Raw genomic sequence first — 16,746 nt, forward strand, 5'->3', positions numbered from 1 at the left:
CACTCCCCACACCCCCACCAATGGACTGTCTTCCCCCCACTCCACCATCAATGGACCGTCCCCCCCCCCCACCCCACCACCAATGGACAGTCTGCTTTCCACTTCCCCACCAAGGGACCTGTCCTGTCTGAGCCCCCCCATAATGGACTGTTAACCCCCCACCCTGTGCCTATCTCGGGACCCCTTTCCCCCCCACGGCGCCTCCGGAGAGACGTCAGACCTCCCAGGCACCTGAGAGACTTTGTGTGCTCCCTCGGGGGCGAGGGACTTTGAAGAGGGGGTGTCGTGTAACGGGTTGAGTTAAGGGGAGATGTTAATGTTAATGTGTCAACTTTCACGTACTTAGTTTCATGTACTGTTCTATGACACTGAAGTTTACAGAGTGCCGGTGAAGGCAACATGTTCAGAGTTGCATGCTGGGGGTTGCCTGTGATTGGGTGAGGGAATAGGAGGGAGAGTGCTGTGATGTTGGGATGCGGAAGTGAAGAGGTCGGAGGTTTTAGAGCGGGAGAGACAGACGCACGAGAGATAAGTTTAGCAATACTAGAGAGATATATAAATGTGCCTTTGGCGGTGATTACGCCCCACAGTAGCCTGTTACGTGTCTAACAATAAAGACAGCAAGTGTACTACGCCTCTCAACTGGTTTCTGTGGAAACGCTACAATACTTTAAGGAAAACCGTTAAAAATGGTGTTTGTTTGCCATAACCTTCATTCTTTTTGCTATTAAATGCACATCATTAACATTGAAAATGCACTTTTTACATGTGTTACTATGTTGTTAGCGCGCGCGCGCGCACACACACACACACACACACACACACACACACACACACACACACACACACACACACACACACACACACACACACACACACACACACACACACACACACACAGAATCGCTCTCTTGTGCACTCTATTGCAGCGCCCATGCTGAAAATATGTCCGTGTATTCAAAGACCCAGGCACTCCATGCTGTCCGGATTTGATACATTTTTATCAGTTACACTCATTAAACGATTAATCGAAGCGACAGAGTGTAAATTAAAGCTTTATTAAATTGATTATTCTTGCAGATTTAATTAAATTGTTTAAGTTGATCAGAAAAAAGCTTTGATTTATAATCTGTTGCTTCAATTAATTGTTTAACTCGTACAACTAATAAAAATGGATAAAATCTGGACTGCATGGAGTGCCCCTAACTAAATACACAGACATAGTTTTTGCAATCGTGGGCACATGTGAGTGGTGCCATGTGTGTGCTGCGATCTGGATGGCAGCGGACAGCAGAGGTTTTATTTTACATTTGTATTGATACACACAATAAAAGTGAAAATTGAATGTTGATGATGTGTATTTTTTTTAAAAGAATGAAGGTTATGGCAAGCAGACAATTCGTTGTTTATTTCAAGTAGGTATTACCCTAAAATACACATTGAGGCTATTGATCAGGGGTCACCAACGCGGTGCCCGCGGGCACCAGGTAGCCCGTAAGGACCAGATGAGTCGCCCGCTGGCCTGTTCTAAAAATAGCTCAAATAGCAGCACTTACCAGTAAGCTGCCTCTGTTTTTTAAAAATGTATTTATTTACTAGCAAGCTGGTCTCACTTTGCTTGACATTTTTAATTCTAAGAGAGACAAGACTCAAGTAGAATTTGAAAATCCAAGAAAATATTTTAAAGACTTGGTCTTCACTTGTTTAAATAAATTCATAATTTTTTTTACTTTGCTTCTTATAGCTTTCAGAAAGACAATTTTAGAGAAAAAATACAACCTTAAAAATGATTTTAGGATTTTTAAACACATACCTTTTTACCTTTTAAATTCCTTCCTCTTTTTTTCCTGACAATTTAAATCAATGTTCAAATAAATTCCATCCATCCATTTTCTACCGCTTATTCCCTTTTTTGGGGTCTGGCGCCTATCTCAGCTACAATCGGGCGGAAGGCGGTGTACACCCTGGACCAGTCACCACCTCATCACAGGGCCAACACAGATAGACAGACAACATTCGTTCAAGTAAATTATTTTTTTTTATTGTAAAGAATAATAAATACATTTTAATTTAATTCTCCATTTTAGCATCTGTTTTTTCGGCGAAGAATATTTTGTGAAATATTTCTTCAAACTTATGATTAAAATAAATAAAAAAATGCTCTGGCAAATCTAGAAAATCTTTAGAATCAAATTTAAATCTTATTTCAAAGTCTTTTTAATTTCTTTTAAAATTTTTGTTCTGGAAAATCTAGAAGAAATAATTGTTTGGCTTTGTTATAAATATAGCTCGGTCCAATTTGTTATATATTCTATCAAAGTGCAGATTGGATTTTAACCTATTTAAAACACGTCATCAAAATTTTCAAAAACAAAAAGCCTTCCGTAAAAGGAAAAAAAAATGTACGACGGAATGACAGACAGAAATACCCATTTTTATATATATATGTATAGATTTATTTATTAAAGTTAAATTCAGCAAATAGGCTACTTATGGCAATTTAATTAAGTGTCTCTCAAACTGCGAGCCCTTCGCATCAATCAGTACCCAAGAAGTAGCTCTTGGTTTCAAAAAGGTTGGTGACCCCTGTTATAGAGTGTGTTTCATCCGATTACTCGATTAAGCAAGTAAATTAATCAATAGATTATTTAATTAGTAAAATAATCAATAGCTGCAGCCCAAGCGTGACCACTATCTATTAGATATTATGATGATAAATTATACACCAGTTAATATCCAATATTGAAGTTCCACTAAACGATTGTGCTTTTTAAACCTGAAGCAACTCCTCTCACGGTACTTACTCTTCCAAAGCATTGCAGTGCTCGCAAAGTGCGCCTCCTACCTGTAAATCAATGAGGCCTGGGGTGCTTGGCGAGCCCTGTGTCATTAACGCAATAAAGCGTCAGTCTGACGACACCACCTACCTACAGATCAACACAATGAGTACTACACCAGCTGCTACGGTTGCCCACGCACATACTGCAATGCATCACTGAGACAGTGCCCTCTTTGCCAAACCGTTGTGGGGGAAAGTAGAATCATGCATTTGCATAGTGGAATACATTTTTGTGTATGAGTGGCTTCAAGTGTTCAAGGCGACATGCTCAGTGCATTTTTTATTTTTTTTTCAAAATCAGATTATGTGAGCAATTACTGTAGAAGAAGATAACACCACCTGTCTGATTAGGACAACGTTTAATTCGATTTAATTCTTGAGGTTATAATTGCTACTGTATGATTAAACACTGACACAGGTTTATTTATATACCCTGTGTGTGTATAAATATATATATATATATATATATATATATATACATAAATATATATATATATATATATTCAGTATATATATTCATCCATCCATTTCCTACCGCTTATTCCCTTTGGGGTCGCGGGGGGCGCTGGTGCCTATCTCAGCTACAATCGGGCGGAAGGCGATGTACATCCTGGACAAGTCGCCACCTCATCACAGGGCCAACACAGATAGACAAACAACTTCACACTCACATTCACACACTAGGGCCAATTTAGTGTTGCCAATCAACCTATCCCCAGGTGCATGTCTATATATCGCAATATTTTGCCTTAGCCTTGAATGAACAATTGATGCATATAATCACAGCAGCATGATGATTCTGCGGGTCTACATTAAAACATTCTTGTTCATACTGCTTTAATATATGCTCATTTTAAACTTTCATACAGAGAGGGAAATCACAAATAAGTCATTTTATCAAAACTTTATTTATTAAAAAGTTGATAAGCAGTGGCACAGACATTCATGTCATTTCCAAAACAGAAAGTGCAAGATTGTCAGAGATATTTTAAAACAAGCTGTTTGTGCACTTTTGTGCATGATGTTCCTAAGATGACATATCAAAAAAACACTAAATTTAAGTGCACTTTTTGTACAGAACACCACTACAATAGTTTAAAACAGATAAAGTGCACCTTTTTGCATGATGTCACACAAGATATTTCAACTGTCAAATAAAAATGAGCTGCACAATAAGAAATCAAATAGTGTATGTCCTTCGTTCTGGGGTAGGTTCTTGCAGATGTTATCCCCTCTGTTGTTGATTTTTTTTTCATACGGTGTTGATCTGGAAATTGTTGCTTCGGCATTTTGTGGGTGTGGCACCGAAGGGAGGGGTTGACATGCGGAGTTTCAAGCACTCTTTATTCTCTTGTGCATGGGTGTCAAACTCTGGCCCGCGGGCCAAATCTGGCCCGCCATGTAATTTAATTTGACCCTTGAGGCAATATCAATTTAGCATTAGAGCTGGCCCGCCGGTGTTATACAGCGTCGGTGCCGCTGTAACACCGCATTCACCGCTAATACTCATACTTGCCAACCCTCCTAATTTTCCCGGTAGACTCCCGAAGTACAGTGCCCCTCCCGAAAATCTCCCGGGGCAATCATTCTCCCGAATTTCTACAGATTTCCACCTGGACAACTATATTGGGGGCGTGCATATAAGGCACTGCCTTTAGCGTTCTCTACAACCTGTCTTCACGTCTGCTTTTCCTCCATACTAACAGCGTGTCACATAATATTTGTGGTTTTTACACATACACACACACAAGTGAATGCAAGGCATACTTGGTCAACAACCATACAGGTCACACTGAGGGTGGCCGTATAAACAACTTTAGCACTGTTACAAATATGCACCACACTGTGAACCAACACCAAACAAGAATGACAAACACATTTCGGGTGAACATCCGCACCGTAACACAACAGAACAAATACCCAGAATCCCTTGCAGCACTAACTCTTCTGGGAAACTTCCAGCAAACTGACCAATAATTAATATTTTATTCATGCATTTTCCCTTGCTACTTCAAGGCTTGACTGTTTGGTTCATTCATTATTGTTATTTTATTTTAAAAATTTATTATTAGCCTGTGGAAAATAATTGATATTTACCTCAAAAGATTGCAAATAGAAAAAAAAAAAGGCATACAAATTTTATTTAAGTTTTAAAATTGAAATTATTATTATTTGAAACTGGATTTTGCATGTCACTAAAGTTATATAAGCCTTGCTTGTTCAATATTTAATGCAAAACTTGTTAATTTGTTCAACCTTGGCCCGCGGCTTCATTCCGTTTAAAATTTTGGCCCACTCTGTATTTGAGTTTGACACTCCTGCTCTAGCGGGTGCCTTTTCAAATGATGCTACAAATTAGCAGTGCTGCTACCTTTTTGTAGGAACGCTTTTTGTTCAACATCTTCCCGCTTGAAGCCTAACCGCCGCCAGACGATGCACCCCGTGCTATTTTTCTTGGTTATAAATTATTCCTCCATTTGTTACCAGATTCGCACCTTCTCACTCTCGTATTACCACTCGCAACACACCGTTAGCATCACAGCTAGTTTTACCCATGTAACTACATCTCTGCTCGTATGACGTTGCCAGTGACGTATGTAAGAAGGTGCGCTTGTTTATGTCTCTGTGAGAAGGAGAGACAAGAAAGAGTAGGAAACGCATGTAGTGTAATGCCCGCAGCTAAAAACAACTGTGTGAGAACGTATACTCGAATATCACGATAAAGTCATTTTCTATATTGCACAGAGACAAACCCGCGATATATCTAATTTATCGATATATCGCCCAGCCCTAATATATATCTGTTTTAAAGTCTGTTAAACCACAGAGACATTTAAAAAAGGAAACATTTATTCCACATTTGCTAAAAGTCAGGAATGTTCAACTAAATTGTATTGGGGGCCACATTTTTAGAAAAGTAAGGATGTGGGATGCAGGCGTCTCTTTTCACTATTAGTGTTGTTTTGTACATTTTGAAAAACCAGCGTCCTCCATAGTAGACATTTGATGTTGGTCTATTTATTTTGTCAGTTATAGAAGCCCTCTGCTTCATTTTAGACATTATGCAAAAAAAAATATTCACATAACTCTATGATACCTCTCTAGTGTTTTTAAGAATCTGCTGCAAAAATGTGAGTCTCTCAAAAAATTTTTTAACTAAACTCGCAGTACACCTGCTGAATAATCCAAATGATTAAAACGAGGGGACCTGAAATGGAACCTTGAGGAACTAAAGTTGAACAAATGACTACTGACTGCACCTGAAGAACAAGCTACAGCAACACTTAACAGGGACGGCGTGGCGCAGTGGGAGAGTGGCCGTGCGCAACCCGAGGGTCCCTGGTTCAAATCCCACCTAGTACCAACCTCGTCAAGTCCGTTGTGTCCTGAGCAAGACACTTCACCCTTGCTCCTGATGGGTGCTGGCTGGCGCCTTGCATGGCAGCTCCCTCCATCAGTGTGTGAATGTGTGTGTGAATGGGTAAATGTGGAAGTAGTGTCAAAGCGCTTTGAGTACCTTGAAGGTAGAAAAGCGCTATACAAGTACAACCCATTTATCATTTATTTATTTAACACATAAATCACATTACAAAAAAATTAGTTGTAAATGCCAAAAAGGAGATGACTTAAAGGGATGCTTTGAGGAACACCTCAGTTCTGTAGAACACAAGTTTGGACCTTAGGGGTCTATGTTTACTAGTAAGGTTAAAATGTCAATGCAAGGATCTGTGTCTTTACAGTGCTGCAAGTTCCTCTATTCAACAGGTGCACTTTAGCGCTTTTTGGAATTTTATGCAATTTCTTTTGTTTTGATCCGAATTCGGGTTTGAGACGGATTTGGCCCCCCGGGGCGGCAGTTTATTTATTTTTTATCATGTTCTGTTTTTGTTGTGTTGTTTGCACGGTCCTCGTATTATCTTTTAACCTGTCCATTCTACAGCACTTTGGCTACCCCTGTGGTAAATTTTAAATGTGCTTTATAAATAAAGTTGATTTGATTTGATTTAAAAAGACCGGCTCTAAGTGCTTTAGTGCGGATTGACATGTTTTCGCCATGACATTTTTGTATTGAATGTGCTAACCAGAGGAAAATGCCCTTAAAAACAGTTTCATAACTGTTCCGTATTACCTAATCTATCTTTCTCCTTCACGGCAAGATTGCTATTGACAAATTACGGTAAATTTAACATGACGGCGAATTGTAAAGCTTTTTCTTCGCAGCAATATTACATATTCACAAAGCACTCAACTGAAGCGATCGTTTGAATAAAAAAGCATTAACACGCCAAAGAGATGACCTCATACATATTACAGATAAATATCTCGGAAGGATGGATGATCATCTCATATTATTCTGTGAGTGAACAAGCAGAGACAGGAAAATGACAGGAAATGAGCACGATGGCCCGTCGGACTGATGACGACTAATGGTGATGATGATGAGGACAACATTGCGGCTTTAAAGACAGTTTGGTGCTCTTACCAGCGTGGAAACAGCAGAGGTGTACATTGGAGTGTGTCCCGTAGACATCAACACTGGCTGCAAAACAACAAAAGGAAGAGGCAGGTGAGCACTGCAGGGGACAACAAAAGCTTGTTTTAATTTAACAGCTGATGCTGACAGTAGAGCTGCAAAGATTAGTCGGCATGTTGCCAATAATATTTTTAAATGTTGACATTTACATTTGAGGACAAAAGTCATGACGTCATCACTCGCGCCACCAGTTTGCCAAAACATCGCCAGTGATAACATGTAAAGTGTGAAAACATTTCCTCCTATTCTTATTAAAACATGAATACTTCGCTCATTTTGCAAAGCGGACCTTGTTTTCATGGCAGTACATCTGTGATACCCTCAGTAAGAGTGTTAGCTAGTACTTTGCTAGCTAGCGAACAAGTGTGAGACAAAGTAGTGTGAAAAACAACTAACTATCATTTCAGCCAAAGTCAGCCAGCTTAACTTTGTATACATCAATCCAAGTACTTTTTAAAGCTGCGTTAATTTGCAATTCCATAAAAAAAGCACAATAACAAAAGTGAACCGCGCTTGCGCTCATGCACACACGTACATAGAAACAGACAGGCACCAATGCAGAGGTAACATAGAATTAAACATACAATCTATTAAATAGCCAACATTTTAAGAATGAATCAAAGATACAATTCTACACATCAAAAACTGCCAAGAGTTAATCAATATCTATCCATCTATCTATTGTACATATATATTAGGGGTGTAACGGTACACAAAAACTTTGGTTGGGTAAGTACCTCGGTTTAGAAGGACAAGGTTCGGTTCATTTTCGGTACAGTAAAAAAACACGCCCACACCATCAATATGCCGAGGCAAACGTTTCCACATCAACACCGCATGAAAAAAATAGATTTGAATAACATCCTTAGTAACCTACCACATAGCGAAGGACGAACACTATTTGACTTCCTATTATGCAGCTCATTTTTATTTCACACTTCAAATGTCTGACAATCTTACACTTTCTGTTTTGGGTATGACATGAACATTTGAGCCACTGCTTGATAACTGTTTAATAAATACAGTTTTGGTCAATTGACTTAGTTGTGATTTCCTTCTCTGCATGAAAGTTTAAAAGTAGCATATATTAATGCAGTATGAAGAAGACTGTTTTAATGTAGACACATAGAATCATCATACTGCTGTGATTATATATATCAAGTGTAAATTCAAGTCCAAGGCAAAATATCGAGATATATATCGTGTATCGCAATATGGCCTAAAAAATATCGAGGTATTAAAAAAAGGCCGTATCGCCCATCCCTAATATACATACATATATACATCATCCATCCATTTCCTACCGCTTGTCTCTTACGTTGTCGCGGGGATATATATACACTATCTATATATTATTATATTATCAATTATGTATATATACATATATGCATATATACATATACATACATATATATATATATATATATATATATATATATATATATATATATATATATATATTATATATATAAAATCAATATTCCAGTATGCAGCTTTTTGAACAGAATTACAAAATGCTTTTCTTTTAAAGAAGTTACAGTATAAATACATATTTATGAATAAATTGTTCATCCTTGTTAGTAATCCATCCATCCATCCATCCATCCATTTTCTTGTTGGTAATCACATGCCTAAAAAAACAAGCTGCAGTTAGAAGTCGATGGAAAAATTAGAGGCATTAAATATGTGCACGCTTTATTAGTCGGTTAATCATTAAGATAGTTGATGACTACTCGACCATCAAAATAATTTTTAGTTGCAGCCCTATCTGACAGCTTCATCTGCAGGCTGTGAGCTCTCAGCAGAAAAGTGTAGGAAAGCCTGTCTGCAAGCTAATACAAGGACCAAAATCAGCCACTATAAATATTAATGAAGTCTATAATTAAGATCTGTGATGAATTATAATGCTCCCTACTTTTTCCACACATACTTCAATGTTCAAGTGTTCTCTCCTCTTTCTACTAACTCTACCTCTTGAGAAGCTATGTACTCTGCAGTGGACATTTCTGTTTTGCATAACGGGGCTAATTTTCCCAGAATGTTACTATGACAAAATAAATGGAAACAAAACCAACGTCCACTGCAAAGGATGCTGGTTCTTAGTAGGATATATGCAATGTCCACATATTGTCTTAAGACTTTTTTGCTATTGAGACCCAAGGTTTTGGCGAAGTTCTGCGCTCTCAGAGTTTTTTTGTAGTTATTTATGTGTTTACGCTTTGGGGTTCTCTGTTGTCATTAACACCTGATTCAAGTACGTTTAACATTAATATCTTGTCTGGACAAATTTATGAAGCAGACTGGATTTTAATGGTGTTTAAAATATTTCATTACACATACAGTATTATCATTACGTCTAATACTTAATAATACTAATAATGGATTAGATTTATATAGCGCTTTTCTATCGACTAGACAGAGAAGTGAGAACCCATCATGTCATGGACAATACACTTTAAATACTGTGCATTATTACAGGTTTGAACTTGCTGCCAACAAACAGGGAGAGGGAAGGAAGCTGCTTAATACCACAATAATTGTGTAGGAAGTCATACAAATTTCTACACATTCATGAGGAATCTTCTTAACTTCTTGTAAGAGCAGGCTCAATGATGTGGTGGTGGTACAATGTGATAGAGGAGAAGCCAACAAATCAATACATTTTGTGGAACTACAGTACATGGGAAATAGGGCACATGCAGACGAGGGAAACCAGTAATCCTCCAACTGTACAAACTCACTACCACCGCACACGGTAAGGAACATACGTACACAAATCATCTGCAAGAAAAAACTGGGAGAACTCTGCAAAAAAGTCAGTTTTATCAACCTCACTATAGCTGTACAATAGCAAAACGAAAAAGTCATGCAATACTTGCGCGGAGTTACCCCCAGCTGGAAATCTAAACGTGGCGGTGGGGCTCATTGTGACATTACCTAATTTGCATATTTATATATATATATATATATATATATATATATATGTATATATATATACAAACCCCGTTTCCATATGAGTTGTGAAATTGTGTTAGATGTAAATATAAACGGAATACAATGATTTGCACTGCTTTTCAACCCATATACAATTGAACAGACTACAAAGACAAGATATTTGATGTTCAAACTCATAAAATTTATTTATTTTTTTGCAAATAATAATTAACTTAGAATTTCATGGCTGCAACGCGTGCCAAAGTAGTTGGGAAAGGGCATGTTCACCACTGTGTTACATCACCTTTTTCTTTTAACAACCCTCAATAAATGTTTGGGAACTAAAGAAACTAATTGTTGAAGCTTTGAAAGTGGAATTATTTTCCATTCTTGTGTTATGTAGAGCTTCAGTCGTTCAACAGTCTGCTGTCGTATTTTACGCTTCATATTGTGCCACACATTTTCGGTGGGAGACAGGTCTGGACTGCAGGCGGTCCAGGAAAGTACCGCTCTCTTTTTTTACAAAGCCACGCTGTTGTAACACGAGCGGAATGTGGTTTCACATTGAAATAAGCATGGGCGTCCATGAAAAAGAAGGCGCTTAGATGGCAGCATATGTTGTTCCAAAACCTGTATGTACCTTTCAGCATTTATGGTGCCTTCACAGATGTGTAAGTTACCCATGCGTTGGGCACTAATGCACCCCCATACCATCACAGATTTTAGCTTTTGAACTTTGCGTCGATAACAGTCTGGATGGTTTACTTCCCCTTTGGTCCGGATGACACAATGTCGAATATTTCCAAAAACCATTTGAAATGTGGACTCGTCAGACCACAGATCACTTTTCCACTTTGCATCAGTCCATTTTAGATAATCTCGGGCCCAGAGAAGCCGGCGGCGTTTGTGGATGTTGTTGATAAATGGCTTTCGCTTTGCATAGTAGAGCTTTAACTTGCACTTACAGATGTAGCGACCAACTGTATTTAGTGATAGTGGTTTTCTGAAGTGTTCCTGAGCCCATGTGGTGATATCCTTTAGAGATTGATGTCGGTTTTTGATACAGTGCCGTCTGAGGGACCGAAGGTCCCAGTCATTCAATATTGGGTTTTGGCCATGCAGCTTACGTGGAGTGATTTCTCCAGATTCTCTGAACCTTTTGATGATATTATGGACCATAGATGTTGAAATCCCTAAATTTCTTTCAATTACACTTTGAGAAATTTTGTTCTTAAACTGTTTGACTATTTGCTCACGCAGTTGTGGACAAAGGGGTGTACTTTGCCCCATCCTTTCTTGTGAAAGACTGAGCATTTTTTGGGAAGCTGTTTTTATACCCAAATATGGCACTCACCTGTTCCCAATTAGCCTGCACACCTGTGGGATGTTCCAAATAAGTGTTTGATGAGCATTCCTCAATTTTATCAGTAATTATTACCACCTTTCCTAACTTCTTTCTCACGTGTTGCTGGCATCAAATTCTAAAGTTAATGATTATTTGCAAAAAAAAAAAAAAGGTTTATCAGTTTGAACATCAAAGATGGTGTCTTTGTAGCATATTCAACTGAATATGGGTTGAAAATGATTTGCAAATCATTGTATTCTGTTTATATTTACATCCAACACAATTTCCCAACTTATGTGGAAACGGGGTTTGTATATTAATGCTAAAAATATTTTACATGCATTTAAAAAACATTTTTTTTTAGTAATTAGTATCGATGAGGTGGCGACGAAAGGGACAAGCTGTAGAAAATAGATGGATGGATGGCGTATCTGGTCTTTCAAGTTGCTATTTTTCTGCTAGTCTTTAAACATGAGCACAGTCTCCAATAACAGATTAAAGATAGATTTTTAAAAAAGTTGTGCCAAGTTCCTTTCTTAAGCTATATAAATTAAGTGAAGAGGAAAAACTCAGTTATTCACACATTTTGTGGAAAATGACAAGTTTTTTCTTCAAACAACATGAAATTTGGTGTTTAAATACAATTAAGCTGCTTATATTAGGGGTTTAGTGAAGACATGTCATTTTGACCCGGAGGACACGGGGTCTATACAGGAAATGAGGAAAACACAAGGGAACCCGGGTAAAAAGAATGCTAAAGCCGATGTATTTGTGTTGTTGGCTTGAGATAAACCCTGACATTTATTTTTCACGTAGTTATTTACAGCTGCAATTGTGATCTTTTATGAATCATGAAGTCATATTGTACCGAGAGGACAACTTTTTGACCGTAGGACATTGGGACTAAAGCCTGACTTTGGGACTAAAGCCTGATTTTATGAAAAATTTGGTACACTTTATTTCATAAATCATATCGTTTTGTATATAATTGAGTTGTATTTCAATTACTTACGTTTTAGTAAAATAACTGTGACCTGGTATTGCCTGTGTATTTATTTACATGCTATCAGTATAGAAATATAGTAAACCGCTCCTCCATACGTCATCACCCTGATTTGTATAAACTACCCTGAACTGTGAAATGCGGTGGAAACACAAACTACACACTTCTACAAGAACCTATAGATCCAGGAACTAAAGGTTCTGGGGACCTTTGGTGGAAAAGGACCTTATGTCTCCCAAGGGGTGCCATTTTGGGGTCATTTACACACACTATAATAATACCTTTATGCTGAATGCACTAATAAGTAGATCCACTCGACGTCCATTGCACCGGTCGCTCGGACGGAGGACCACAACTGCAGTCCCCTCCAAGGTTTCTCATTGTAGCCCATTGGGTTGAGTTGTTCCCTGCCCTGATGTGAGATCTGAGCCGAGGATGTCACAGAGGCTTGTGCAGCCCTTTGAGACACTTGTGATTTAGGGCTATATAAATAAACTTTGATTGATTGATTGATTGATTGATTGATTGAAGCACAGCACGTCTAACTACAGTTACCGCAATGCGCTAACATTCCATTAAGAAGTGCGGCTTCGTAGCTTACCAAAGTTGTACTAAAACATATTCACAGATTTTTTAGCGTTGTGTGTAATGTTCTATATTCTCAATGAAACATCAAAGTTTTGGGCCTGCTTGCTAGCGTCCTTTATTGAACAAATTAAAACAATTTCCCTTGTGGATCATTAAAGTTGGTGTAAATCTAAGTCTAAGAACAGGCGTCAACCTGCAGTCCACACGTATCATCTCTTATGTGTGACTGCTATCCACTGGTCACACTTATTAATACACCATGTATGAAATAAAATTGCCTTAAGCACAACCAGTAATAATCTGTATATTAGGTGAACAGGGTTATAAGGCACGCATTATTTTTGAGAAAATGAAAAGATTTTAAGTGTGCCTTATAGTTAAATACATGGGGGTAAGCATTTTTTTATCAAGTGTAGAGAGAAAAACAGTTTTTTCTCTCTACACTTGATAAAAAATGCTTACCCCCATGTATTTAACTAAATTTTTCATAAAGTCAGGCTTTTGTCCCAATGTCCAAAAGTGTAGAGAGAAAAACTGTTAGCAGGTGGTCTCACAGAAACAAATTAATGGACTTCAAAATAAGAGTGCTTTGTTTTGTGCCAATAAATGCTTCATTAATACCTTGCATCGAGGGCAGCTTCAACGGATTGTACTCCATCCATCCATCCATTTTCTACCGATTGTCCCTTTCGGGTTGCGGGGGGTGCTGGAGCCTATCCTATCTCAGCTGTAAATGGGTACACCCTGGACAAGTCGCCACCTCATCACAGGGCCAACACAGATAGACAACATTCACACTCACATTCACACACTAGGGACCATTTAGTGTCGCCAATCAACCTATCCCCAGTTGCATGTCTTTGGAGGTGGGAGGAAGCCGGAGTACCCGGAGAGAACCCACACAGTCACGGGGAGTACATGCAAACTCCACACAGAAAGAGCCAGAGTCCGGGATTGAACTCAGGACTACCCACGACCTTCGTATTGTGAGGCACATGTTGTAATCCCTGTTTCACCGTGCTAAACTGTACTAAACATGCTGAAAGATACGAACGTGTTTTGGCCTAATTTGACTACTTCTTTGGCTTCATGTAGAAGTCATTTGTGTCCAGTGTCCATGTGGAGCTGAATATTTTATTTGGTATTTGCACTCAGTATGTAGATTAATTTGTACATTATCCATAAGCATGAACTTTAACTTTTAGTGTACTTTAATTTAAAATATAGTGATAATGATGTCCTCTTAATGTACGGTTCATTATCAATGTTGTATCCAGGAGAGCAATCAGTTTGAAGTTGTGGTGATTAGAGGGATACAACTGCCGCTGCTGTATAATTTATCACCATTAAAAGACCTAAATCAACACCTTTTTTGCTGGCTTCTCAAAATGGTCAACTTCCTTTAATGTGGTGGCTCACCCGGCATTGAAGTTATTACTTCCTGCTGACATCACACATTTTTTAAAATAGGTCACAAATACCTCTACTCTATTTTGGACATTAGCTTCTTTCTTTTTTTAAATATTATTTTCCTGTTTTCTATCTAGTTTTGGCCACACAGTGCCAATTATGATGTGTTCTAAAGGCTTATCACATATTAGCTCTCATCTAGTACAGTGGTCCCCAACCACCGGTCCGGGTACCAGTACACATCCGTGACGCATTTTGCTACCGGGCCGCACAGAAACATTAATTTATATATGAACTACTGCATTTTCTCCAACATAACTTCCGCCTGTCCCACTAAACACCATTAAGCTTGTTAATAGATGTATATTACAACTCCTATGTTATAGTAAATGGGACAATGCACATTAATGGACATATACAATGTTAATGTGCCAGATTATAGCCAAAGGATAATTTGTTAGCGGTTTTTATCTGCCACACTTAGAAAGCCGGTCCATGCAAATAATGCATACATTAAAACCGATCCCTGGTGGAAAAAAGGTTGGGGAACCCTGATCTAGTCTACACAGATGTTGCATTTCCCAAATGGACTCACACATGCACAAAGAAGAAACACATTTCTGATACCACTTGCCCTTCGGGAGCAATGAATGACTGGTAATGGATTGGAAATAGGGGCTGGCACACACCGCGTTGTAAAAAATTCAATTAAATACACTTTGATTATCTGATATTGTTAGATTTTTGGTAAAGAAGCACGTGTTCACCACATGCCCATTATAAATGGCCCATGTCATCTCTGAACAATTACTGATCTCTCTGCTTTGTGCTGGATGACATTTTTTCTTTTAGATGAAAGGAATAACTCAAACCACAAAAAAAAACAATAAAACACGTTGATGTGTTTGCTTACTTCTTAATATTTTGTCACACTGCTTACGAGCTTTGAATGTATCTTGCATAGCTTTTCAAGATTTTGAACCAAAAGGTAATATAGGTTGAATTAACACCTAGCCTCCTGAGGTAGTGTTGTGTAAAATGTCTAAAAAATAAAAACAGCGGAACCTGCATAGGTCCAACACAGTCTGTGTTCAGATTTTTCTCAGACGAATTGATGGAAATAAAAATATGTAAAATATGTCATATATCATATTTATACTGTATACATGTTAAAAATCAATTCCAACCAACAAACCAATAAAGTCCAATGTGAAACATTTACCATCTTAAAGGCTCCCTTTACACTACACACCAAATCCGATTTTTTTGCCCTGAAGTTAACACTGATCGCATATTTTTTTTCCAGTATAAATGTTCCAAAGTGCTTCAAATCTGATATTTTCCCATCCAATTCAGGCCACATCAGAATATAGTCTGAATTTGTTTGGAATTTGATCGTTTGAAATATGACTTCAGTCTGAAAGGCAATACAACCTGTTTGTGACTTTTACATCATCTTTGGTCGAGCTACGTCATTCGTGTGCGCAGTAAAAGACACGGCCAGCCAGCGGGAGTTGATACATTGTTTTACTTTAATTTGTTTTAATGGAAAAAAATCTAAATTTTTAAGGTGTGGCGGCTTTTATTTTACAACGTATTAGTAGCAGTGGTAATAGTAGTAGTAGCGACTTCATTTATTTATAGAATACGGTCAACTTATTTTGTTTTGACTTTATCGAACTGCGCATACAAGTAACGTAGAGGCCACATTGGGGCCACATTGGGGCTTGTGCACGTTTATACTGGAGTCTGATAAACATCACATTTTACCTGTAATCTAAACAGTCTTCTAGAAAAAAATCTGATTTGGTCTACTTTGGCCTGCAGATTTGCAATTGCATGTCTTCGACACCCGGGCGAAGAGAGGAGCTGAGTTGTCAACTGATCACGACCTGGTGGTGGATCAAGTGGCGAGGGAGGATGCTGGACAGACCGGGCAGGCCCAAACAATTATTGAGGGTTTGCTGGGAACGTTTGGCAGAGTCTCCAGTCCGCCAGATCTTTAACTCACACCTCCGGCAGGGCTGCTACTGCATTCCTAGGGAGGTGGAGGACATTAAGACCGAATGAGCCGTGTTCCAAACTTCCATTGC

General features: G+C 38.4%; 1 protein-coding gene across 5 annotated transcripts in view; it reads right to left on the reverse strand.

Moving 5' to 3' along the window:
• The window catches only part of LOC133551558 (disks large homolog 4-like), a 195,420-nt gene that overhangs the window by 59,635 nt on the left and 119,039 nt on the right, over positions 1 to 16,746 (reverse strand). For all 5 annotated transcript variants that reach the window (XM_061898383.1, XM_061898380.1, XM_061898379.1 and 2 more), the window contains exon 3: positions 7,323 to 7,379. In XM_061898383.1, coding sequence (XP_061754367.1) covers positions 7,323 to 7,379 — 57 coding nt within the window. The remainder of the gene's footprint in view (positions 1 to 7,322; positions 7,380 to 16,746) is intronic.

The sequence above is a fragment of the Nerophis ophidion genome, linkage group LG04 (genome assembly GCF_033978795.1).
Source record: "Nerophis ophidion isolate RoL-2023_Sa linkage group LG04, RoL_Noph_v1.0, whole genome shotgun sequence".
NCBI lineage: Eukaryota > Metazoa > Chordata > Actinopteri > Syngnathiformes > Syngnathidae > Nerophis > Nerophis ophidion.